This window comes from Rhamphochromis sp. 'chilingali' (genome assembly GCF_963969265.1).
Source record: "Rhamphochromis sp. 'chilingali' genome assembly, chromosome: 8".
Taxonomy (NCBI): Eukaryota; Metazoa; Chordata; class Actinopteri; order Cichliformes; family Cichlidae; genus Rhamphochromis; species Rhamphochromis sp. 'chilingali'.
The window spans coordinates 20,032,016-20,059,462 of record NC_137935.1 but is presented as its reverse complement, the minus strand read 5'-3'; the positions used below and the strand labels follow the sequence as shown (position 1 = coordinate 20,059,462).

Below are 27,447 nucleotides of genomic sequence, written 5' to 3'. Positions count from 1 at the left end.
TATGTGACGTGTGCGTACAGGAAGTGAGCTGCAGAAAGTGGGAAAACGTTTGTGCAACGTGATCTGTGTAGTGTTTTTCTCCGCTTTAAAAAGTAAGCGAAGGTCAGGAAATATTAGCAGCTACAGGCTGAGCTCTGTGACGGTAAGCAGGGGCAGCTCCGCTAACCCCGTCTGTCTGTGCTCCTTTAAAAATGTCAGACATTTGTTTTTCTGTCTAACATCAACTTTTACTGCTGTGAGTCCGTGTCCGTGTCTGTGTGTGCGCTCGTGCAGCCTTAGTGTTGCTGTTTACACTGCCGATGTCAGTGATCCAAAAGTGAAAGTTCAGCACTGTTGATGTCACCTCATGTCCACCATCAGGGCTCAATAATGGCTCTGAATAAGTCCATGCATCCTCGGAACCGTTACAAGGACAAACCACCTGACTTCGCTTATCTGGCATCCAAATATCCAGACTTCCAGCAGCACGTGCACACAAGCCTCACGGGAAAACCTATGTAAGTACCTGAGACTGTCCTCCGCTCTGTATATGTGTGTGTGTGTGTGTGTGTGTGTGTGTGTGTGTGTGTGTGAGTGAGTGAGTGAGAGAGAGATCCGTGGCACTAATAATCTCCACTCTAGTTTCTTTCATAATTGCACACATTTACATGCAGTACTTCCAGATTGTGCACCTCACTGGAAAATGAAAACAAACAGTGTGATGCATCTTTGCATCTTGAGGCTGATCTCTGAAGAGTGAGTTGTCTCCTTGCTGCCTTCCTTTCTCCTTTTCTTTCTCCTTTCCTCCCCTCCCAGCGTACCCAGACATCCTCTGGGTCTGTGGCCCGAGATTTCTCCTCTCCTTGCATTTTTCCTCCTTATTTCAGAGATTTCCTGATTTACAACAAGCCAACTGGTCCGAGTGCAGTTAACACCTTACAAAACAAGATTGTTGGCTGCTTTGTTAACAACAACAAAAAAAGATTTCATGTTGAGTAAATTAAACCCCACATAGGGCTATAAATATTTCTGGTCCTGGTGATTTTCGCTTAAGCTGGCACCGAAGATTTTTATATGGGCTGGTACTTATATACTGCCAAGTGTCATTCACCCAGTCTCACACACACATTCATGCACCAGTTTTATCTGTGCTCAGGTGCTTTATCTAATATTCACTCTGATGGATGCATCTTGCTGAACCAGAGGAGCTGGGAATCGATCCCTCTGACAGACAAACCGCTGCTGCTGTACCCGTATGCAGGAAAACCCCGAGTTTTATAACAGTGACTTCTGTATTCTACCAAATATATTATTTAATAAGAATTATATTTTTTAAAAAAACAACCTGGGAATGTCTCTTGGAGGCATTTCTAAACAACTGCGAGATCATCAGTTCGAACAGGAACAACCCAGGAACCATTAAGGCTCAAACTGCAATAAACTGGAAAATGCAGGAACATCAGCATCGCTGTCCACAGTCAGAGGGTGCTGACCAAGAAAGAAGTCTCTGCTCGAAATTGACATCTTCAAGCTTGAATGAAATTTACAGCCTTGCACACGGACAAGCCAAAAGTTTTATGGTCTTTAAACGAGACAAAGATTGAGCTGTTTGCAACATGTTTGCTGTTTGTCTTTCCCCTCTCTGTTTCCTGTCCCTCTTCACTGCTCCACTAGCCAATTAAAAAAGGAAAAAATGTGAATAAATAAACAAAAAAAGAAGTAAATCAGAGAACCCTGTACGCACTGTGAAGCACGGTGATGGTAGCATCATGCTCCCGGGCTGATTTGCTGGTGGTGGTGCTGATATAGTAAACAAAGTGGAATAATGAAGGAGGAGGAAAACCTCAAGTCTCCTTAACTTGGACACAGCTCAGTGATCCAACAGGACAATGATCCCAAACTGATTTTGGGATGGATAAAGCAGGCTAACATTAAGCTTCTTTAATGGCCTTCCCAACGTCCCGACATCAACCCTTTTGAACATTTGTGGATTACTCTTAAAAATCGGGAAACCAGCATATTTTAAATGAACTTCTTTTACCAAGAAGCGTGGTCAAATATCCAGCCAGAATTACGCCAACAGCTTGTTGATGGCTACCAAAAGGGTCTGGCTAAGGTGCAACTTGGTCAGGGACATTAAACTAAATATTAACAGGAATGTATGAATATATTTGAGCCTGTATGAATCCTTTCAACCCTGCATGGATTAGACAAAATCAAATAAATCCAAACTTGTACACCAAACTCTTGTTTTGTAAAATCTTTAAAGACACGTGCTTCAATTCAAAGAAATCATTGAAACCCCCAAGTTACCACGGCATTCAAGCTGATGAGTGAATGTGAACCTCTGACCACAGCTGTACGGTACCTACCTAGTTTGCACTAATTGAAGCCCTGAGGAACACATTCAGCTCCTCTCATGACCCAGCTGACTCGCTCTGCTGGTTAACGCTCTTTCAGCTTCTGGCAGCAGCAGGAGGAAACCTGGACGAATTAATGGGCCCAACGTCAAAAATTTTCTTCCTCTTCACTCTGTCCTCTGTGCATGTACGAGTGGTTTCAACCAGACCCACAATTTAACTCGAAATAGGTTAGTGTGCCAATCAAAGAAGGCCGGCAAGCTTCCTGTGTTTTCCTCCAACTGGGCACAGATTTTGTGTGTGTGTGTGTGTGTCTGTGTGTTGCTCAGTGAGATCGAGCTGCTGAGAAATTTAGAAAAAGTGCAGGCTGGAGAACAAAGGAAGGGTACGTCTGGTGGGATTGGTGGTGTTGACGTCAAACAGTATGAGCTCATGATTGCAGCTCTCCATCTCTGATTTTCCTGTCTCGTTTCTGCTGTGCGCGCGCTTCGTTCTGTGGTTTCCATCCAGCGTTTGCCCTTCAGTGCTCGCTGTGATGCACTCAATTCCAGCGAATTGCTACCTTTTGATATTTAATAAATATGAATGCAAAACAGATCAAGGTAAATGTCTGGGCTTCTGCTTTTATTTTTAATTATGAGAGCACGTGTGGAGTGAAAATGTAGACTTGTGGGAAATGTTATTAGATTTTTGGGTTGATAAGTTGGAGGGGATTTTATTTGTGTGCCACCGTTTTAACACCAACTGTCACATTGTTTCACTACAACGAGCACGGCTGTTAACTAAAACTGATAACTCTTGCACATTATCAATCTTCTGAATGCAGCGATATAGGATTTTCACATTGAAACCATAGGTGTGTCTGCTTGACAGGATTTTTACAAAGCCTTGCGGCCTGTTTCTCCACTAATTGGAAGAATTTCATTTTGAGAAGAGTGAATTTACTCCCCCTTTTAAGAGGCTGATTACTAAACTTTAGAGCAGATAATTATGTTACCATAGGTTTTGTTTTTTTAGTTGAGATATCAAATAAAACACGACTAACGTTTGAGTGACGGCGAGTGTAAGAGCTGCCAGTCATTGTTGGACTTCTCCTTTGTTTACATTAAACAGGTAGCACAGATGAATGCGGACGCAGTGTCACTGCAGTGAGTCCGAACATCTGTCTGTGGCTGCGAACATGTTGGCGTGGGCCGTCTGTAGCGGACCGAGTGTGCGTGGGCACACTGTAAAACCCGACTCGATGTCCGCGTGTGACAGGTGTTAATTATCAGTCTGCGGTTCCCTGACAGACGGACAGATGACAAACAATGAGGCGGCGGTGTTCGAGCTTGACGCTCGGCATGAAAATCATATCTGGACAATCAGGGGATGCGACAGCTTCTCCTGCTTACGTGTGAGATTTTTGTGACAAGACCCGATGTGAGCGGACACACACACACGAAGAACTGGTCGCTTGAATTTAAAAAACAGGCGGCCCTCCGCTCGCCTTTGAAAAAGAGGGCTCATCTCAAGCACCACCATCCTGAGATAATATGAGGAGAGAAAACTTGCATTAAATCGTCTCAACTGACACTAAACACACTTGGCTTGATAAAATAAGATGCCACTTAATCACCGCAAACTAGTGGCTTAATCATACAAGTCGGTCTATAAAAAAAATCAGTGGCTACTTGGTGATTGTGTTTAGTGTCGTAATATTCTTGAATCAACGGATCCTACCTCAGTTTCGTCAAGTCAGCAGTCTTACTCGTGATTGCAGTTGTGCGCACAGAGCTAGAAGATCTGTTTAAACTGTGTTATATAATAATTTTTTTTATCAAAGTCTAAATTAATGATCTAATTGTTTGCAGTGCTGGATTTCTGATTTTTATGAGCTGTAAGCAGTAACCATCTTGATGAAAACAAGGAAAGGCTTGAAGTTTTTCACTTCAGGTGTCATGAATATCAGATATTAATATAGAATATGTGAAAGTCACACTGTTTAACTGATTAAGAACAGTTGCCTCAAGGTGCTTTGTGTTATAGGGTAAAGATTAGCACGAAAACCCTCCAATAGTTCATGAACGGACGAGTGAGCTGTTGGTGACAGTGGCACAGAAAAAACTCCCTTTTAACAGGAAGAAACCTCCAACAGAACCTTAATCAGGGATGGGCTGGAAGGAGAGAGCCATCTAATTATTCATAATTAGATACAGTAGTTGGGTATAAACACAAGCAGACTGAAAGGAAGGTCTAAATTTGACGAGATGTGCTATTAAACAGCGAATGGAGTGTGTCAATGATGCGTCGTGTGGACACACATCATTAGATTAGCATGTTGGCGTGTGCCATTGGTTAATTTGGACTGAAGAGAGTATTTGGTCATGAAACTGACGAGCTGCAATGAGGGGGCGTCTGTGGCACACTGATGTTCATGAGGCATTGCAGTTAATGGGATATAAGCAGAAGAATTATGGAGTTATAACTAGGCCTGCAGGATTATGGCTAAAATAATATTTTCCACAAGTTTCATACAGAAGTAAATGTTTAACTTCAAGGGCGTTTGCACTGCTGGCTGGACAGAGCCCGTTGGAGGTGAACCGAGCCTTTGGTTAAAGCCGAGCAGATGCGTGAGACCTTGGTGGTTTCACGTGCCCCACTGTCGGGTGAGTCCTTGCAGTGGATGGGAGACGGCTGAAGATGGGGTTTCTTTGTGAACAGATGCGCGTGAACAGTGTCTTAGTCATTTAGGCTTACCTCATGGCCATGTTGTTGAGGCTTAAGGATGTCCTGTGATGTATTTATTTATTTATTTATTTATTTTTAATGAAATAAAAATCTGATATTTTGTTTCTTTTCTGCCCGACACCTAAAATTTCTGTAGGAGTCACTGACAAGTTTTTAAGGCAGCTTGAAACATGTGACGACTGGAGAGATTCTGGATTTCTGGTTAGCCGTCTGCAGGAATTTGGTTCTTCCTCCCCGTCAGCCTGTCGCTCCATCAGCGGAGGGATTAGTGCGGTTTTGTACTTTTCAATGAATTCATCTTCTGGGTTTTTAAGTATTTAAGCACCGAGTTGGGGGATGAGGGTAATCTTGGGGAGACACTCACTCAATCCTCCGGGGAGATATGCCTCCCCTCATTAAGGGATCGTCAGTGGAGCGGACTGATAGCAGCGGGCAGAGAAGAGAGCTCAGACCAGAGGCAGCACGAATTTGGTGGAATTGACTGGAAGTGAAGCGAGGAGAAGATAAACCCCAAAATATTTTAAATGTTTCGGGCCTTTTTCCAGATTTTGATAGGAGAAGGGGGGGCTCTGATCAGGCAGATAGAAGGGTGGGATTAGGAGGCATGAATGGTTATTAAAAATTCAGCAGCTCGGGTGAGATTTAATTTAAAAAATGTTCAATTTTCACACCAGTTTTGTTCAAAGATGTATTATTTAACAGATTCCTGAAATGGGGGTTGGAAATGAACCAATAATTAACAGCTCTGATCACTGCAAATTGATAAATGTAACCTTACATGGATCTTGCACCTGTACCGCTCATTTTAGTGTCTGATCAGGGAAACGAACCACTTTTCGGTAAGAAATGATCGATTTATTAGGGAGCACATCAACATTTCATCCTCAAAGAGGATGTTAGAAGTAGGAAAAATGGACAAGCGTAAAGATTTGAGCATGTTTGACAAGAGCCAAATTGTGGCTTGGGGACATGTCAGAGCCCAAGCTGCAGCTGTTGTCGAGTATTCCCGGTCTGCAGTACCTATTTAAAAAGTGGCTCAAGGAAGGAACAATGGTGAACCAGTGATAGTGCCATGAGTGGCCAAGGCTCAGCGATGCAAATGGGGAGCAAAGTCCGATCCAACAGACGAGCTGCTGTAGCTCAAATTGCCAAAAAAGTTGATGCTTGTCCTGATAGAAAGGTGTCAGAACACAGAGACTCACAGTTCGTTGCATATGGGGCTGCATGGCTGCAGAGAACACCTAGTATCAGGATGCACTATGGAAAGCAGGCGAGCCGGCAGAGGCAGGGTGATCATTTGGGCAATGCTCTGCTGGGAAACATTTGGTCCTGCCATCCATGTGGATGTTATGTTGACATGCACCACCTATCTAAGCATTATTGCAGACCATGTACACCTTTTCATGGAAACGGTACTCTCTGATAGCTGTGGCCTCTTTCAACAGGCTAATGCATTCTGCCACTAAAACAAAAAGGGGAGGTGTTTACTTGGCCTCCAAATTCCAGATCCAGTTAAGCATCTGTAGGATGCGCTGGACTAGCAAATATGATCCATGGAAGCCCCACCGTGGAACTTAGAGAACTTAAAGGATCTGTTGCTGACATCTTGGTGCTGGATACCACAGCACATCTTCAGGGGTCAGGTTATAACGACACCAAAGCACAGTACGGCGTCTTTTTTTTTTTCCGTTAGGAAACGGCGAGCATGATGGCCATGTTAGCGCTTCACTCTGTCGTCCAAATGTGGTCACTTCATGCTCCAGCCTAAGTGCTGAACTTGAGTCCTCAAACCAGTGGTTGGGGGCTTATGGAGTACATCCATCTTTCATATACAGTCTCTACAGAACTGTATATAACTCTAACAATGGCGTGTTAGGCTTCCTTCCCTCCTTCCTTCCACTCACCTTTCCCTAGATGTTCTCTGCTAAACATAAGTGTTACATGCATTGTTTCATATCAGACTATCTGCAGAATTGCAAAATGAAACAAAACGCGCTCAGAGAAATTCATAAGCAGGTTATCTTTAAATTCACGGTGAGCTTCTTGTGACTCTTTTATTGCTGCTCTTGTGAGGACTCAAAAAAACCCCCCCTAAAACTCATGACGTGAGAGAAGTTGCTGCAATTCAGCACAAAATATGTCCCAGTGCACTCAGATTGAAGCACCGTGAAGGTCGTGTGTGTGTCTGTGTGTGTGTGTTTGTGTGTGTGTGTGTGCTTTATTGCTGATCATGGAGCTTGCTGTCTGTCTCAGCACTAAACGCCTTCTCACCTCCACATTTTGACCTGAGCCAAGAACTTTACTGCCCTTCAGCACTTAAATTGTCTTTCTTTCTCCACCTCCTCTCCGCCTCGGTTAAGTCAAATGCAACCAAAACACGACTAGACTCCTCATCGGTCCTCCCGGTGCTGTTTTTATATGTCGTCTACTCTTCTCGTCACAACTTCTAAGCTCAGATTTGTCCCACGTCGCATCCCGTCGATCACGTTAACGGCGTAGGCACGCAACGGTGAACCTGTAAATCGCGGGCACGCTCACGCTGCTTCTGGCATCAGCCATTGCTCCAGCGTGGCCGGATTTGCGTGCTCTCCTCATCTGTTCAGTAGGTGGGGTTGCCATGGAGATGTGGCATTTGCAGTGCTGCTGATGGGAGTGATCGGTCTGCATTGCACACACACATATAAAGAGCTAAAAATAGAGGGCTGGCTCCCTCTCTGAATATTGATCCTTATCTAATGATGCCTCAGAGGAGAAATTAACAGGGGGCAGAATCTCTGTGCGCTGGACAGATGAGAGAAGCCGGCTTTCATTTTGGGAACGTGCGAGCGTTATGCTGATTTATCACTTCACCCTCATTAGCCGGGGCTGTTTTTAAAGTGCAGAGTTCTTCACTGGTTGGTCATCTGCAGTTGTGTTGCAGCTCAGAAGAAGCAGGTGTTGGCTTTCTGTGAGAGGTCAACAGCTGTTCACAACTGGACCATTAACCTTGTGTGTTCATTAGGTGTAGAGACACTGACTAAGATTGATGTGGGGCCGTGTGGGTGCGTTGCGCCTCATCAGGGGTCTTTTGTCTTTGCTGCCACCTGAATGAAGATGCAGAGTTCTGTGAGAAGTGAAATAAGATGCATTTAGAAATATTTTAGTGGCATTTTCTGTTTTTATTAGACCCCTGACAGCAAAGAAACGACAGGAAACGAGGAGGAAAAGAAGCACCTAAAGGAAGCTGATTTTAGTAGAGCAGTGTGATGTTCATAGTTCAGCTGTGGGTTAACAAGTTGTTAGTGAAAATTAAAAACCATGAAATGATAAATGCATCTTCACCTCTTTGATAGTTTTGTGTGTTCTCTGCTAATGGAGCTAATAAAGGATGAACTGAAGGACTTTTCCTTAGTGTTTAGCCCCCGTGAAGAGCTTTTTATTAAGGCTCTTATAGTTCGGTCACTTCCCTCAGTTAGGAGCCTTCCTGAGTAAAATTAACCTATTTGACCGCACTCCTGGAGAACTGCACATCGAATAAAGGCCTGTCCAAGGTTCGCTCTTTTTTTGACTTGTCACGTTCCTATTTTGCCACATTTGATGGTGTCGAGTCAAAGGTTCTATAAATGACCACAGTTGACCAAAGTGCTGTACAAGTTGTACAATAATATACACTGTGTATAACAGTCACTAAACCAGCAGTAAATATACGATAAAGTTCAAAAGTTGGGACTCTTGCCTCATTGGCTCTTGCTCTCCTGTTGCTTCTTTTCCACTGGTACCCACACCACTCAGCTTGATTCTGTCTTTGAAGTTGAGCCGAGATGGTAGTAGTGGAAAAGAGGCATAAGTCCAGTTAATACTACCTACTGGAAAACAGAACTCTTCTTCACTTCCTGCCATTTTCAAAGGAGATTATGTAGCCAGTGACAGAAATGTGAAGTGAAGGTTCACAGTGAACATAGATGGTGTTATTATTTTGTCATCCACACACAGTGGAGTCAAAAAGACTTCCATACTGCCACATTATGTTGCTCTCATCTCTGTTGGTCAGTTCAGTTAGTTGGAATAAAAGAGTTGCACACAGCCAGAGCATGTAGTTTTGTCGTGGTGCACTTCAGTGTTGGAGCTACTGGACCTCCCACACTTGGTCCAAGTCAGAGTCGCAGAACCTATTTTTATGCATACATCCCGACTTGGTCCAGGTCTGCTGTGTACCTCTTTCTGAAGATGATGGTTTGTCAAATCTGTCATACTCCTGGTATTTTAAGTCTAAAATGAATCCTTTAGTGATGACTAAACGGTGCACATTCGGAGAACTCACAGGACCTTGCAGGATTTTCACCCACACTTAAACGCGGAGGTTTTCTGGTCATCCCCCTGACCTCTGACCTCTGAAAAGCCCAGGCTGGGATGGACTCTTTATTTAATGTGAGGACGTCAAAACTGAAATGCAAAACATTTCAGCCGTTTATGTGTAATTGAATCCTGAAAACGGCGACAATGAAAACACAATCAGCGGCTGCCTGCTTTTGAAGCCGCAGAGCCGTTTCCACCATCACTCGGTGCGTTTCTTCTGCTGGAATATGCTCACACCGACACTGCGAGGTGCCAGACGCTCGCATCGCGAGGATGCGTCTAATTGCATCTGCCGAGGTGCGAAAGAACTCTGCAAAGCTTTAATTACACCTATCTCGCCCACTCGTTTTGTCTGCCTGCTTGTGTGACAGCTGAAATCATTAAACACGGCGAGAAGGAGAAGACGGGCGAGCCGAACGACTGGGACCGAGAACTGGGAATAAAAAGTGGGAGGTCTGAGTTGTGTTGAAAATGTGAAACTCATTGTCATCAGCAGGGGATTGTGAGTTGATGGGCTGCTTATCTGCCTTTTGTTTCTCGTGCGCGAGCGTGTGTATAACGTGAAGTAATGCGGTTCAGTGCAGGGAGCTGCAGGAGGCCGGAGCAGCTGAAGGTTAATGAAGTGCTGTATTAAGAGCAGTTTGGTAAATTGCTGTCAGATGGGCCACGCGGTGAAATGAGAGGATCAGCAAGAAGCTAAATTGAAATTATCCTTAAAGGAAAATTGTAGTTTCTTTCAAGCTTGGCTTTATTTTCGGTCACCATTCCCACTGGTACTCACTGGAAGTGCTGTACTCACCAAATGCTGAGGAGAGGGCGGTGAGGAGCAGTTAACCACTTTTATTCAGGATTAAATGAAGGTGAAGAGCAGAAAGGTGGACCTGTTAAGCTAATTTCCACCAGCCATGCATGATTCACAGTTTAGAATAATCTTTCATCTGATACGGAGCATCAGTACGGCTCTTCTCATTCCCTCTCTGATTGAAACAAGTCATTTTGGCTTTTTTCTAGTTGGGTACTTCTAGCAAACAGAAGGTGAATAGAAACAGCTTTTGCAGATAGGATGTAACGTTAGGACGAAAACCATTCATCAAATAACTCAACTATAAAAGGAAAAAAAATCCTCAATGCAAATGTTTTACTTTGATGTTTTCTTTAATCCACGACTCTGTAAACCGTGAGCTCAGGTGGAGAGAAAGAAGAGTTTTTTTCAGCGCCTGCTACTGTAGAAAGAAGCCTTTAAACCTTACTACGATATATCCCTCAGACCTAGTTGGAACTTTTTAAAATTTTTGTTGAAATAAGGAGTTTTCTGATGAACTGCACACCCGCGTTCAAAGCCACACTTCCACGCATCAGACTTCACCCTCACTGTGATCAGCAGGACTCGCAGTTATTCACACTCATGACTTAACTGGTGTCTAAAACGTCTGTCTCTTGCTCGTTTTGTGAGTTCTCGATGTAGAGGGATGCATATTTCACCACCTAGCAACAGATGACGTATGTCAGATAAAGTCCGATTCCCACAGCTGCTCTGAGTTTGAAACGTTTTACTCATTTAGTCGCATTTCTGATTTTCTTCAGAGTGAATTTCAAAGAGCCGGAGGCGGTGCGAGCGCTGACCTGCACCCTGTTAAAGGAGGACTTTGGTTTGGCCATCGAGATCCCTCTGGAGCGACTCATACCCACCGTCCCCCTGCGCCTCAACTACATCCACTGGGTGGAGGACCTCATTGACGGCCAGAAGCAGCCGCGCAGGGGCATTGACATCGGTACGGCCACCAGTTTCAGTCACCTTCAGCGCACGTGTGATGTGATAGTCTAGTTAAGCTGCTTTGATTGGTTTATAAGACGAGAAATCAGGCTTACTTAGTCACTTACTTAACTTAGTTCAAACATGGTCATTTGCACTTCCATCACTCACTGTCAGACTCAAAATATAAGGTCATCTGCACTGACCCAGTGTGTCAGACTTCACTCTAATGCATATGTGTTTCAGTTCTCACCAGTACCTGTACATCTGTGTAAAATGAACGTGCTTCTCCTTTAAATGCTGCAGCAAACCCCAGCAGCACATCTTTAAACATTAATAACCACAGACGGGGGGGATTTAAATGTTAATGCCGCTGCTCTGATTTTTTTTCTTGATGTGGCTCGCCGCTCGGCACAGCACCTGAAATGTCAGTTGGCACTTCCAGCAAATGAGCCCAGTCATTCCCAGTTTTCCCAGCACTCGCCAGCCTGATCCCCAGTCACACGTCATTACTTGTTTTTCATTCTGTCACTCAGAGAAAACAAGGTCTGACTTTAAATGTGTTTTCCTGCAGGTGTGCTTCTCCTCTGTAGTTCCTCAGGTCACTGATTGGTGACCCCGAACCTTTATGTGAGCCCACTGAAGCTGTCTGCTGCTGATGGATCACCACTGGGTGTTTCCTTTTCTAACCGAGGCCATCTCAACTGAATTATGTGGCTTTGGTTCTTGTTAGATGGGAATAATTTAATAATAGCTGCTGGATTTGACATTTATTGACCATTATGTCCACCAAGTCTAAGATAATTCTTTAGAAACGCATCATATTGTTCAGTGACAGCTATGATCAGTCATCATTGTGAACACATACATCACTGTCAGGCTGCCAGTAACGTGTGTGTGTGTGTGTGTGTGTGTGTGTGTGTGTGTGTGTGTGTGTGTGTGTGTGTGTGTGTGTGTGTGTGTGTGTGTGTGTGTGTGTGTGTGTGTGTGTGTGTGTGTGTGTGTGTGTGTTTTCATCAGGCACTGGGGCGTCCTGTATCTACCCCTTACTGGGAGCCACAATGAACGGCTGGTACTTCCTCGCCACAGAGGTGGACGACATCTGCTTTGACTATGCTACCAAAAACGTGGAGCAGAACAACCTGTCCGACCTGGTCAAAGGTGCGTTTGATCTACTCAATGTGAAGGTGACTTCATCTTTAGATATTATACTACTACGCTGGAACTCTCATACACTGTCTCAGAGATGATGTTTTATGTGTGAGCTGCAGCACTGAGGATGAATTCCAGGATACTGTGATTACTAAGAAGTGGATTAATATGACAGCAGGAAGAAGTCAGCTACCATTAGCCACCACAAGCTACTGGTCACGTCAGGTCAGCGTGACTTTGGAAATAAAAACAAAACCATTTTGCACAAATGTTCAGTTGGATGAAGGTTGATCCCACTTTTCTGGTCATAATTCATGTGATAGTGATGAAAAGGTTTAAACATCAGATATCATCAAAGGTCCAGTCTGACTTGAATGATGTGTAATTCGGAACATCTTGGATTTCACCTTCTACCTGTGGGTCTGATACAGCCTGGAGACAGATTGGTTTGTTAGATGATGAGGTTTGCAGGGCCAGTGGGTAGTTTTTCGGGGGCTTCCTGTGCGTCTAGTGGTCATTGTTTATGATTGTAGATGATGCCGCTATAGCGGCTCTGACCAGCCAAAAATTAAGAAGCTGTAGGTTGCATGGTGCAGGCTTGTTCTGGCAGATCCCACAGATGTTCCACCGGGTCCTCTGGAGTTTGGAGAGCAGGTTTGTTGTATTGCTTGTGCTGTTCCTGAGCAATTTTTGCAGTGTGCTGATGTCCTGCTCGGAGAGGCCACTGCCATGAAAGGGTATACGTGGTTTGCAGCAATGTTTAGGTTGCAGACCGTGCACCCCAAAGTGTTCCAGCAGGAAACAGATATTTTCACCAGTCCTATTTTTAATGCTGTGGCTGCTTTGTGCAATTTGATCACTGATTGTTGCTGTAAATATTTCAGCAAGTCCTGCCAAAATCTCGATATCCTGCCTCGAAAATGCTTTGTTTCCTGTTGTAGTAAATAGGATGTCTTTTTGTGACACTTAGCCGGACAAAACAGGGACGTCTCGCTGGAAGAGTGTCGTATTTAGCCTGAGCTGAGACTAAACTTGTCTCTGCTCAGCAAATCTGTGGCTGACAGGAGTGCAGCACACAGTGACTCGGGTCCCATTTTGTATTGACAGTCATACATTTTATTCAGCTTTTACACACTTGTCTCACATTAGTGTTTATTTATTTATTTTACCTTCCTCAGTCGTCAAAGTTCCTCAGAAGACTTTACTGATGGATGCCTTGAAAGAAGAGACAGAAATGGTGTACGACTTCTGCATGTGCAACCCTCCATTTTTCGCCAACCAGCTGGAAGCAAAGGTAAAAGTTCACGTTTAAAAGTAGTTTAAATTCTGGAGCGTTGTCTGCTTTGACCTTGAAGTTTCTGACTCATTGACAGTAAATGCACTCGTATACTGACCGGAGAGGCTCCAGCACCAAACACAGTGTGTTTACGTTTTAGTAACAGGGCTCTAATAGGATTTTATTGTAATCTCTGTCTGTCTTGCTGCCCTCTCCAGGGGGTAAACTCCAGAAACTCACGCCGACCTCCTCCCAGTTCAGTGAACACGGGCGGGGTGACGGAGATCATGGCAGAGGGCGGAGAACTGGAGTTTGTCAAGAGGATCATTCATGACAGCCTGCAGCTCAAGAAGCGCCTTAGGTGAGGAAAGAGGACTGTTTTCTTCTTTTCTTTTCTTTTTAAAGGTTGCACACGTATTTGTGTGTGTAAAAACACAAACGTCATTACAACACAGCCACATATTTAAATTGGCGGGTGGATGTAGATGAGTGCTGCACTTGTAGTTGCTCTGGAGAGGCTTGGAGAGCTTTAAATGGCTGCAGTGAAGGGGAGACTCGGAGAGGTGAAATGGGCAGATGGGCTGCTGCACATTGATGGAGCTGTCACCCACAGTTGCTTTAATGATTTTGGCACACGTTGACTCTGTGCTGTATCCGGGAGCCCACAGGGAACAGCTGTGTTTGGGAGGGTGAGGGTGGAGGGGTCGGATAGATGGGTGGGGGTGTCTCAGGCGGCCCTCGCTTTACCCTCCCTCGTTACGGGGCTGTCACCGAGGCAGCCGAGCGAGACCCGGGCAGAGGGAGCTGCAGAGTGGTGCTATTAAAACTGATTAGACGTGTCACACCTGCTACACGGAGCACTGTGTGTGTGTGTGTGTTTGCAGAGTGGAAAGATGAGCACTCTTGAGTGGGACTGAAGTTAACACCTAGTTGCTCTTGTGTGGCAGTGTTACACTAAAAGTCAGAGCGAGCCGGGTTTCATTTCGCAGGTTTGAGGCTCCGGCCAAACCAACCGGAGCCGACTGTCACTCCCAAAACCACGCTGGGACACGAGAGCCTCCAGGTGTCCATGGAAACACTGCCAGCCTTTTCCGATTGGTCCTTCGAGACGCCCCCATTGCCCCGCTCTGCTCCTCTTTCCTTTCTTTTCACCAGAGGGTAATTACTGTCAGATAAGGCGAGTTTAACTTTCAGCCAAATATCCAAAAGTGCGGTTAGATTTGAGGTAATGCTCCTAATTCATCACGCCATTGATATGAAAATTACCGTCTCTGGTAATAAGACTGTAATCACGTGCGAGTGCTTCAGAAGAGAAAAGACTGAAAGTGGAGGCTGATGCAGCTGCGCTCTTCTCGAAGAGGCTGCTGGTGGTGCATTCGGGGATCTCTCCTGGGCGTTGCTCCCCACTGTGCTCAAAATTGGCGAACATCTGTGAATATTAGAGCTGTTAAATATTTCATCGTGTCACCTGAGGCTGACGGGCTGCTCCTCAATACCCCTTCAGCCCTGGCTGTCCTCATGCCTCTTTAACATGATTACATGTCAGTGTCCTTACTGATTGTCAGTCACAAGTTAAATAATGTGTCAGATTAAATTTTATTTGGGTGTTACAGGAGCTTTTTAGCCAACTACAGTCAGGAGGCAGGTTTGACACAGTTGAAGTCAGAGCTTTAGGAAACTGCATCTATGTACATGTCTATTAAAAGCTTTCTATATTATAATGAAATAATAATTATTATAATAATAAGGAAAGTAAGACTAAAAGATGTTGAGATGGTTGAATGGTTCACAAATTGCTAGTATCTCACTATAATGATCATAGAGTATTTATGTATGTCTGTATGAACTCCTCCTTAATGGGGGAGCCAGTCACAAAACCTACGTACGCAACTTAACGGTGTCCAGAATTTCTATTTTTTTGTGTGTGACTACCACATTACGCTATTCCAAGTAAATGTCAAACCCAAGGTTCGCAGTTTTAGGTTTTGCTTTCAAATTGAACAGGTTTCTCAAATAAGATGAATGCATGTAATAAATACAGGAGGGAAACAAAATAGCACCACAGGCATGGCAAAAAACGCTTGTAGGGAGGGTTTGTCCTAGTGTTTGTAATGTAGATAGGAGCCATGTAAGGCTGTAAAAGTCATTAATAAAACTTTCAAATGAATTGAATGTTACATCTGACAGGTAGCCAGTGTACTGGCCTTTTTATTCAAATCCTGGGACTTTTTTTTAATGAGCTGGCTTTTTTTTTAAGGAGATGGACTTTTGGCTGGGACCCAAGCAGTAGGGCTGCACGATTAATCGTTAGAAAATCGCGATCTCGATTCATACTCATGTGCGATTTCATTTCCAAATGACAACGATTTAAAAAAAAAAAAGAAAAAAAAAAGACGACGATTGTACCGCATTTTGATCCGGGACGTACTCTGCATGAAAACAAGCGCTCACTCTTCCTGCTCAACAAATGACAAGGGCGGAGCCTTATACCACGTGATACAGAAGCTGTGCCGTGTGATGCTAAAATTAGCAGGGAAAAAACAACGGAGAGCACGTCAGGGATGACAAGAAAGTGACAGGAGAAAATCCGTCCCGGGTCAACCACCCAAACATCAATAACGGGAACCTTATACAGCGCTTCCCTATACGCGTCGAACTCCCGCAGGCACAAAGAAATTACGGAGGCTATCACTTATCACCTGACAAAGATATGGCTCCCATCAACACTGTGCAAAACGAGGGATTTAGGAAAATGATCAACACCCTAGACAAACGCTACACAGTGCCGTCCCGCAACTATTTTTCTATTGTTGCACTACCTGCTCTATACACGCAGCGTCGAGCAACGGTGGAGACGGAATTTCAAGCAGTACAACATTTTGCGGCAACAACAAAACGTGAGACATTTGTTGTTTTTATGTTTATTTATTGTTTTTATGTTCAGTCTCAACTGTTACGAAGTTGATGTGCAGTTAATAAGTGCAATAAATATTTATACTGGAAAAGAAAATCGTGAGAGAATCGTGATCTCAATTCTAAGCCAAAAAAATCGTGATTCTCATTTTATGCAAAATCGTGCAGCCCTACCAAGCAGTGAACATTGCAGCAGTCCATGAAGGAGTGGGTGAATTTTTCGAGCTCTGTTACAGATAGAAAATGATTGACTTCTCCAACATTTCTTATGTCTGATTTATACAAATCTGTAGAGCCCACGATTTAGCCTACGTAACTGGGTGACAGCATTGCCAGTAATAAAACCTGTATGGGTTGCGTCGATTACTACGTCAAGTTGAATTTCTAGTGAGGTGTGCATCAGGTTGAAATGTAGGAAGTTTTTACAGTCCTGTGAATAACTTGGCACCTCCTTACTGCTTCCATAGGAATTAAGAGGTTAAGTAGCAGCCAGGTACAGATTATCAACTGCAGTTGGTAAAGTAATCATCCACAAATCTGAGCGCCTCTATAAAAGCTGAAGTTTTGGCAGTTTGCTGGTTTGGAACAATAGTCTGCTCCAGTTTTTAAGAGCTGAGGCGATAAAATGAAACCCTGATGATGACCCTAACCCTAATAAAAACATCACACACACATGTTTTGACTACCTCTGTCAAATTGACCAGCCGTCCTTCCAGGCTGACTCCCCGATGTGTTTCTTTCCTCCGCCTGCCCCAGCTGGATGTTGCTGCTCATTGATCAAGTCCAACCTCACGTCTTTATCACACAGCAGTGATTATTGATCAGGCGTCCACCACGGGATGACTTCAAAGCAGTTTTTCCTCTGCTGCAGGATGTTTTTCTGCCTCTCGTATTTTACTTTGTGTCGCTCCCCTGAGCACTCCCCCTCTCCTCATTTGATCTGTGCTCGAGGGTTCACGCCCGGCTGTTGGCCACTAACACCTCCAACAGACACAGTTTGGTTAATATGGATTCTCCTTTCTGCAGGTGGTACAGCTGCATGTTGGGAAAGAAGTGCAGCCTGGCACCTTTGAAAGAGGAGCTGAGGAAGCAAGGGGTGAGTAGCCAGCGAGACCCAGAACAAAGAGAAATTTACGAATACATGCGCAAACACGGTAATCAGTGAGAGTTACAAAGCAGGCACAGCTTTGATCTCAGTTTGTTCATGCAGAGACATGATGCTTCTTGCAGGGCTTGTTAAAACAATCTTTGCCACACCCCCGTCGCCCAAGCTACCTTTCTCCTATGTATTGATGTTTAAAGGAGGCAATCACCAGCACCAGCTGAGCACGCTCACAAACGAGCCATGAATGAGCTGATTTCTGTTTGCTGTGCATGACTGAATCACACGCCTCTCAGTAGCTAACATGCATTAGCGTCATTAGCCTGACTAATAGCCCAGCACATGACTCCTGACTGCTGCGGGCCTGCAGTACCGCGCCAATCTCACAGACCGCCCGGCCCCCGCCCCGCACCTGCCACCCCTCAACCCTCCTCCAGGGTGTCGCTGCTCATCAGAGTGAGTGCAGCGTTGGCTAACATCCAGGAAGAAGGCTTCATTCTGAAGCGTGTGTAAAAAGAAACCTGCGCTTGTTAATATGCTAATGCTTTCATCACCAATTACTTGAGTCATTCTCCAGCGTGTCCTCAGTTTTCGTTGTGTTTTTAATTTAGCAAATGTGACTCATAAAAACTCATCTCACCCTCAGAGCTGTCTGACCTCTGACATATAAGATAAGTGACTTCCTCTTATTTTCTGAGAAAACCCCGACAGCAACACAGTGGATTCCCACATCCTCCTTATGTTCTCACATACTGTCAGAGACGTGAAGCCAAAGGTCACACATCACAAAACATCACACTGTCAGATTCAGTCACTGCTTTCTAGAAAGACTAAATTCCTAAATTGTTAGTTTTGATCGCAGATACCGCACACACCAATCAGTCACAGCTGCCAATCAGCACAGAAACTCCAAATGTTTTTATAATGATGGGTTTTGTTTTAAACAAAATATTGAATCGGTGCTATGGGAAGGATTTTATTTGGATAAAATAACTGAATACTGATAGTGAGACGGATACGTGTAGATATAAAATGACAAGCCTCTGTTGCAGGAAAATATTTGGATTTTTCTGTATTTAGCCATAAATGATCATCAGATTTTCACCTAAGAGTGTTTTCACACCTGCACTCTTTATTCCATTTAAAATCATTTTACTCCTCCCTGCGATTCAGTGTAATTCAGCGATGGTACACAAACATTTTTATTTTAAAATGTTTCTTTTTTTCACATCTAGTTTCAATTTTTAGTTTAAATTAACTATCATAAATTTTGTTTGTAGAGATGTATTTTGCGTGACTTGGACTTTTTCTCTTTCCAACAAATATTTTACATGTGATCAGTTTCTGTGGTGTATTTTCTTTATGAATTTATCGTTTTGATGATCTCAGGTACAGCCTGGTCGCCAGAGTACTGCAGTGTTTTCATGCTGTGCACTTGTTAACTCCAGACTCCTCTCTGTTTTTGCTCAGGTGCCTAAAGTGACCCACACTGAGTTTTGCCAGGGGCGGACCATGCGGTGGGCACTGGCTTGGAGTTTCTATGACGACGTGGTTGTTCCGGTGAGTTTGTACAGATTTATTGTTGTTGTTGTTGTTAAATGTCAGTAACAGAGGATTACCAGGATCAGGATTACATATAAAAGCAGGTTACCTGCTCAGCTCTGAGGAGCACATTTTGCTCTGCTGCTGGATGTTTCCAAACCCTCTCCTCAATAATGCACCACCTCTGTCCCTCTCCAGACTGGATCCTCTTTCCCTGCAGCCTCGTTCCATTATGTGCACTTACTCCGTCCTCTGGGGAGATGTTTATGTGATTTCTAACATGCTGTAGCCAGGCAACAGTCGCCAGGGCAGAATTGTGCGCGCACACTGTACCGCAGGCGTGTCTGGATTAGAGGGTGAGATTTGGAGTTAAACAGACATGAAAGCATTGCAGAGAGAGATCTGGAAATGATGCTGCAGTGCTGATGAAGTCAATCAAACACATAAATGCAGGTGAAGCAGAGGGCTGTTTGGTGGACTGTTTCTGTTTTTCAGCAAAAAAGCAGTTGAGCAGAATGATTGGCCTAATTTTTCTCCAGCTACCATCCTCCACGTTCACACTGCTCCAAATAATCAACAGGCAGAGCCCCTCGAGCACATGTGGGGTTACGTAGCAGAAGTTCACGGTCAAACGCCCAATTCTGCCTGCATGAACCTTTCTATGGTCATCTGGTTTATGTATATAAGCATGGGAGAGCGCATTAATGTTAAATGTAGACTAAAACATATGTGACATATATGATCTGTGACCTACTTAACCTCATTATTACCCGTGGTGACTTAATTCATGTCTGGTGTAACCAGAAATGTTTGCAGTACAGTTATTGAAGTAGTGGAAACCTCAGGATTCCTAAGGATTCTAATCCAGGAAGAAATAGATTTTTGGTCAATTTTATTTATTTGTTGTTTTTGCATGTCATTTTCATTTGGTTCCCTCATTTGGAAATAGCTTCAGTCTAAAAAACAAGATAGGAGACGTGTTTATGTTTTTTAAACACTTGGATCTGTATGATGTCAGTGAGAGCTTCTTCCTCTTCTGCACTGTGATCATCTTCCATCTCACCCTCTGTCTAACATCCTCCTGTCACACCAACCCTGTGCATGTCCTTAATCCCGACATCCATGAATCTTCTCTGAGGTCTTCGTCTTTACCTCCTCCATTTTCATCATCCTTTGTCCAGTATATCCACTATTCCTCCTCTGCACATCTCCGAACCCTCTCAACCATGCTTGTCTAACTTTGTCTCCACACTGCTCCACCTAAGCTGTCCCTCTGATGTATTCATTACTATTCCTGTCCATTCTGGTCAGTCTTCAGCTCAGCCTCCTGTCTTTTTGTGCACACATCTCAGCAGGTCTCACTGCCATCCTGTAACCCTTCCCTTTTACTCCTGTCACAAATTACCTCCGACACTTGTCTCCACCCTCCCCACTCTTCTTCACCTCTGTTGCTCTGAATAGTTGATCCCAGGTATTCAAACTCATCTACTTTTACTATCTCTACTCCTTGCAGCTTCATGGCTACACCCGTCTCCCCCACCATCAGTGACACTCTCTCTGTGTGATGCCACTGACTGCAGATATCATTAATATGGTCAACTCAGAAACATAGCACTGACTTTTTAGCAAAGCAGCTCCACTTCCCTTTTCAGACCTACTATTTGTGAGGTTCAGCCAGTCAGGAGAAAACTAGAAACAGACCAAGGATGGAACTGAAAGGCTGAACCGAGGCTCAGTATAAAGGATTATTTTCATCTGTGAATAATGCAAAGCTACTCTACTAGATTAGAGTACTATGGAGTTGGAATCAAGTGTAATGAGTCCCCTTTAAACAGTTTAGTTATTTTATAATTTATCCTTTTGACTCTGGAAACTAGCCGTGGCTGTTTGATTGGAGCGTCAGCTTGATCCCAGTCTTTTTAGCTTTTCACTGAGTTTTGTCTTCCTCCTGTAGTCCGATACAACCAAAGACCGCATAGACAACCCTTCCCTCGTTTGTTTTTTCCAACCAGTACACACAAATCCACACCGTTTTCAACATATGAAATAATACGAGCTGTTGTTATTTTTAGATTCAATCTTATTACAGAGAGAGGACAAAATGCAGGGGTTGTAGTGAATTGAAAGGAAACTACATTAGATAGAAAGACCTTTTGAATGCAGACAAAAGAGGAGGAAGCACATCCAGCACAGGCCGACAGAATAAAAGGACCTGTAGACAGAGACGACTGCCAGGCTTTATCTAAGCCCTGAGGCCCACTGTTGCTCATACAAGCCTGTAGCAGCAGGAAGAGGAGGGATCAGGAAAGTCCAGAATCCAAGCTGGGGTTTGGGGACCTGACGGAAATCGGGGGGTTGGGAGGAGGGGGGGGGGGGGGGGGGGGGGTGATCAGAGTATGATTTACAGTTTGCCTGCAGGTGAGACTGGCAGCAGTTTGTTTCTCTATGGTGTGTGTGTGTGTGTGTGTGTGTGTGTGTGTGTGTGTGTGTGTGTGTGTGTGTGTGTGTGTGTGTGTGTGTGTGTTCATGGACTCAGGAGGTGAAGATTGATGATTGAACATCATTATATGTGGAGAGAACAGCTCTTGTTGGTTTTAACTCTAATTTTAAAAATCGTGTGTGTGTGAGAGAGAGAGAGAGAGAGGGCATGCAGTGAGGTTGTAGTGGGTAAGTGGGATTAATAATGGAGTGAAAGAGCAGAGGAGTCAGAGGAGGATGGGATTCAGTTGAGAGGTGTGTATGTAAACTCTAAATGTGGGTTTTGTGTTCTTTCATTTGTAAGTCTGTTTGTGTGTGCGCGTGTGTGTGCGAGATTCTGTGTCAAGGATGCTCGGTTATGAACAGACAGGTTTGGCTTGATGGATTTTATTGATTTCCTTGCACAATGAGCTGCAGAGCGTGCAGAAAAGAGGGAGAGACGTCTGAGGCAAACAATAAGAAATAAAAGCAGCAGCCAGACAAGGCAGCGCTCATTGTCAACCCATTAATTACACGTGTCCATCTCCTCTAAATATGCATCTAAAAGCACCGTCATTTTAACTAAAAATCAATAGATGATTGAGACAGGGAGTGAGCACCAACTCTGCTCTTCTTCTTGAATGTGCAGCAAATTCGGCGATTATCACTGAGGAACTGTAAATGATGAAACATCACTCACAGGCAACAATAAAAATCTTCAGTGACTCTGAGAGTAACTGAAACTTGACAGCAGGCGAGTGCAGCAGAGTGAAGGTCACCCTCTGCTCCTTCCCTCAGCTGTTTGTAGGTCAGTCGGCCATGCTGTCTGCTGCCTCACTACTGCCGCAGACCCCCGCTGTCTCCCCGCTTTAAGCCAGCCTGCAGTGAGTGTAGCGATCACAGGTCGGCTGCAGTATGACTGCTGCAGAGCCTCAGTACTCCGACACAGTTGGGTGATGATCTACATCGCCATTATAGCCTGACATTAAAGGGAATTAAAAATTTCCGTTTGATTTATTGCAGGCTCAGGTGCAGCTTGCATGATTTGAGCGCCCTCTTGTGGCACTCTGCATTTATTTTTTTTCTCTTTAGATTTGTTTTTGATGCAGAGATATAACTGCATCATTTTACTCATGCCATTCATTTTATGTAGTATTTTTAATGGGCGACTGCTGGGGAATGCTCCAACCCTCTCCGCGAGATCGTTTTAGGCCTAAAATGAGCAAAAACTGTATCTGAGAGGTTAAAGAGTAAGGACGAGAGAGTACAAAATGTGAGGAAGTGTTCAGCAGATTTTAGTGTTGGTAGCAGGACAGTGCAGCTACTCTGAAGGCCAAAGGAAAAAGACTCAATCCAGTAAAATGTCAGTTTTCCTCCTCCTTAAAGGTCAACTGTCTGAATGCAGCACAGATGTTGATCCTTTTAAAATTTAATGCCGACTACAAGTCGCACTGTGATACGGAGCTACTTAACTTTGACATCCAGTTTGGTCTACAATATGCAGACCAGGGGTGGGTGACTCCAGACCTCAAGGGCCGGTGTCCTGCAGGTTTCAGATATCACCCTGGGTCAACACCCTGAATCAAATGTTTAGTTCATTACCAGGCCTCTGGAGAACTTCAAAACATGTTGAGGAAGTCATTTAGCCATTTAAATCAATTGTGTTGGATAAAGGACACATCTAAAACCTAGAGGACACTGGCCCTCGAGGCCTGGAGTTCCTCCACACCTGATGTAGACTGTTGCATGATATTTCCTTGCATGTCCCCCTCAGTGCTGTTATAACACAGTTATTGTCTGCATATTCATGAAATGACATTTTCCTGTAGTTGCAGAAAGAAGTGCGTTACTATTAGTGCGTTCTTGATTGAAGACTTTACAGATGTCTGAGTTTGCCAAAAGGATTTGAAACAGCTCACACTGTGTAAACACTGCCCCCTGCTGGCAGCTGTGCTCTGAACTCATACAGTTCATTGTCTCTTATTACTAGGGATGGGTATCGTTTAGGTTTCATCCGATACTTTTGAAACGGTGCCGGTGCTTAAAGAATGGAGAACACAAACTTTGTCCAAAAACCTCTTATGTTTTTATTTTTAGCAGTCTTTTTTTTTTTTATGGTGACTCCACCGTTGAAAATGGATGGAGATCTTTGACTATAAATTTTGTCACTTCCCTATGAATTTTGTCCACTTTTTCTTCGGTCGTTTTAGGCTTTCTGGCCAGGGTGAAGGGAGTATCTGCCATCAAACAAGAAGACAGCTGCATGTAACTACAACGGTGTTTGCTAGTTCACCTTACATGCATTAATTTAATAACGTGGTTAGCCTACTCAACGTAAATTACACACGAACAACATTAAGCTACTCACGCAGAGAAGAACGGCTGCTGCTGCATCATCATCCGTCATCATTTCTGCTACACTGGCAGGGCTAGGGGCCAGGACTCTACTCTTCGGGTTCTTGGGGGATGTTGCTAACTCCGCGTCCGATAACAGGCACCACACCCGCAGTAGATGTGCATGGTGTGAGGTCTCGCAGCAAGCTATCAAATACGGTGCATTTCTCGGCTTTTAAATAAAAAACGCTATGCATTGCCAGGCGTTTCATCAGATTCGAGGTGTTACCTCATTTGCACAGTATCAGCTTAAAGCACTTGTTGCAGGCTGCTGAGTTTGCATCTTTTGCTGTGAAGTACAGCCAGACTTTTGACCGCTTTGCCTTGGGCGTTTTTAATCTGTAGCTCTGCTCTAAAAGAACGTACGTAGTGGGCCCGCCTACTGTCCTTGGAAAGGTAAAATGATTGGCTAGAATCCAAAGTGTATGACAGCTCAGGAAAAAAAAAAAAAAGCACCGAAATGTGTGGTGCTTTTCGGTCTGGTTACTACCGTTTATGTCAGAACCGGTGCCATAATGGCACCGGATACCGGTACCCATCCCTACTTATTACTGTGTGGATTTGAGTATCCTCAAATCTGGTTCCCCTGTCCTCAGTAATATCCAGTACAGCTTGCTGTCTAACGGTGTCTGACTGGCTTTGTATGATCTCAGTCCCCTCCCAGTAAGAAGTGTAAACTGGAGAAGGCCCGGAAGCCGCTGTCGTTCACAATGCCGGAGGCGGGACTGAAGGAGCTCCAAGCCAAGGCCTCGGCTTTAGGCTGCACGTGCCGCAGCCCTGTGGACAGCCTCACCGTTCTGGTCGAGAAGACGCTCAGTGAGCTGCGGGTGAGCTTCACTACTGAACATTGTTTTATGTATAATAGATTTCACTGAAGTTTTGACTGCACTGGCCAACTGTCTCACGTGTGCGGCTCTGCAGGTGCTGCACAAACGTGTGCCTTGCAAAAAGGAGGAGCAGAGCCTCTTTCTGACAGCTGTGGAGAACACCTGGATCCACGGGCGTCAGAAGAGACGTGAACAGACACGTCAGCTGCGAGAGCTCCCCAGGGCGCCACACTGTGCCGGAACCACTTCACAAACCACCGTGACCGCAGGTGCTCCAGAAACATGCCTGACCTCCCAAAACCAACTGACCACCGCAGAAAACAGCAGCAGCCAGAACGAGAACGCTGAGAGCAAAAGCACGCCTGCAGACAAGCTGGGTAAAGAAGTCACAGAGAGCATGACTGGGGAACAAAAAGAGGCCCCAGAAAAAGTAACAGGCGAGGATGTGGACATGGAGTCCTCTACCTGCACAGGAACGGGGCAGGAAGCAGACCTGAAGGAAACACCTGCTGCAGCGAGCGAGCCGCCCTCGAAACAACCCGTGAGCCCCAGCACTGTCAAACACTTCTTGTTTAAGTGTCTGCTGAACGTGATCCAGGAGCAGAGTGACGTAGTGATCGAGATGCACTGGGTGGAGGGTCTGAACAGAGACCTGATGAACCAGCTGTGCACTTACCTGAAGAACACACTTTTAAAGACTGTCGCAAAGTCCTGATCAGCAAGTCGAGATCTTTTCTTCTCAAAAATTAAAAGCTTTATTTTTTAGACATGATTAATGTTAGGCTGTGTGTTGGGAAGTTTATTTTGTATAGCTTCTGAAAGGCAATTCTGTATTGGCTGTTTCTTTTAATTCACTTTTAAGATTTTGTATTCTAGAGGCAAAAGTCTCCTTTCCCCCCGCTGAAAAAACACAAGCTTGTAAAAAAAAAAAAAAAAAAATCCAAATCACCTGTTTTAATTAAAATACTTATTAATATACTATACTTCATGTCAACCGTACAACAAACAAACCATCATACATAACAAGAATCTCTATCGCAACAAAAGTAAGGAGACACCACCTTGTAGCGCTAGTCACCAATTGAGCTTTACAAGTTAATTGTATTGAGCTGGAATCTTCAGGGAAATTACTCCGAACACTCCAACCAATGATTCATTTGGCCTTGCCAATAGCTGATATACTCATGGAATCACCCAACACTGCATATTGTGTGTTATAAATTGCAAAAATATTTGGAATAAATTTACATTTTTATACAGATTTCTTTCCCTTTCCCATTTTTACTGAATTGTCTTTAATTATGTAGTACCTGTAAATATCCACAAGAGGGCAGCGTCAGCTTGTCCTGTGTGTTATGATCCGTTGTACTCGTTGATCTTTAATTGTTCCTTTGTTAGAGATTGTATTTTAGACTCACTGTCGCTCCAGTCTGGCACAACTGTTTTAAATAGACCCACAGACCGTGTAATTCAGGAAGTTCCTGGAGCCCCTCGGTCTTTCCTGGAGAGCCTTTGGTATTATTACTCTGCTGTACCCGGCTGACTTCCTCAACAGCATCGAGTGAATAACAGGAAAACATTCCCAAAATATGCAGGGCCACGTGTACGTATGTGCACATTTTCTGTTGTCATAAGCAGAAACGCGGTTCCTGCTCGTACGACGTGTCCTGCGGTCACGGCCGGACTTTGACTCCGGCGACGCATGAGTCATGTGATATCTGCTGAATAAAGGGCAACAACATTAGAAGCTGGCATTTTTGTTCTTTTGTTTTTGGTCCGCTGATACAACATCTTTAAAGATTTTTAATATGCTTAAAAAACTTCCAGTAACTCTCTCACTGTTATTTATGTTGCTGTCATAAAGATGACGTTTCCTTTTTCTGCAAACCTTGAAGGCTTAGAAATCAGTCTGGATATTGGTGGTGTGACTGGAGTTATTACCCTAATAAATCAAAAAGACCTGAAGTGACTAGCTAATCATTTCGAAGTTATTTATAAATCCAGCATTTAATTTGCTGCCTCCAGCCACTAAAATAGTTTAATTTATTGCTTTTTCTTTCCCTCTTTACTGTAAAAAAGCACATTTGGGTGGACAAAATCACCATAGAGTTAGAGGGAAGTGTAGGGGAGACCGGGGATAGTTGTAACATTTTTGACATTTCTGTCTGTAAATTGGAGCTCTTTTAAGGTAGTGGATTCAAAATGTAATGCAAAGTATTTACATGTCTCTGCTATTAAATAGTGCAGCTATTTTCTCTGCAGCACAATTACCCATTGCATGGTATGGTCTCAAACACAAAGAGTGAAATGTTACAATTAACCCCATAGTCTGGGTTAGTTGTAACATATCCCGGGGTGAAATGTAACACAATGAAATAAGGGTACTAACAAAATATTAACATGTAATCTTTGTTTATTCAACACATGAATGCACTTAGAGCCATTTATGTAGCTGTGTGTGTGTGTGACAGAATGCAGAAATCTAGCTTTTGAACATATTCCAACCCCCCAAAAAAGACAAATTCTGGAATTTTCTGCAACTGAATATTTCATTAATTTTGGCTGGTCTTCCTTGAGTTTGGCCTCATTGGCTCAGTGGGCATTATAACCTACAACTCTTGCACCAA

The 27,447-nt window shown here is 44.0% G+C and overlaps 1 protein-coding gene across 1 annotated transcript; it reads left to right on the top strand.

Annotated features, from left to right (window-relative positions):
* The first annotated feature begins 14 nt into the window (after positions 1 to 14).
* mettl16 (methyltransferase 16, N6-methyladenosine) lies at positions 15 to 27,090 on the top strand. Its single transcript, XM_080890068.1, has 10 exons — positions 15 to 142; positions 361 to 497; positions 10,989 to 11,176; positions 12,178 to 12,318; positions 13,488 to 13,603; positions 13,804 to 13,946; positions 17,525 to 17,594; positions 19,071 to 19,160; positions 24,647 to 24,820; positions 24,915 to 27,090. Exons 2-10 carry the CDS (start codon positions 370 to 372, stop codon positions 25,533 to 25,535), a joined length of 1,671 nt encoding a protein of 556 aa, XP_080746194.1. The 5' UTR covers positions 15 to 142; positions 361 to 369; the 3' UTR covers positions 25,536 to 27,090.
* Positions 27,091 to 27,447: the final 357 nt, after the last annotated feature.

Bases quoted from the DNA above. Each gene is read 5' to 3' on its own strand.
- mettl16 (XM_080890068.1), top strand. From the start codon at position 370: ATGGCTCTGAATAAGTCCATGCATCCTCGGAACCGTTACAAGGACAAA. The intron at 498-10,988 runs GTAAGTACCTGA...GATTTTCTTCAG, and splicing joins AGCCTCACGGGAAAACCTAT to AGTGAATTTCAAAGAGCCGG. The intron at 13,604-13,803 runs GTAAAAGTTCAC...TGCCCTCTCCAG, and splicing joins CCAACCAGCTGGAAGCAAAG to GGGGTAAACTCCAGAAACTC.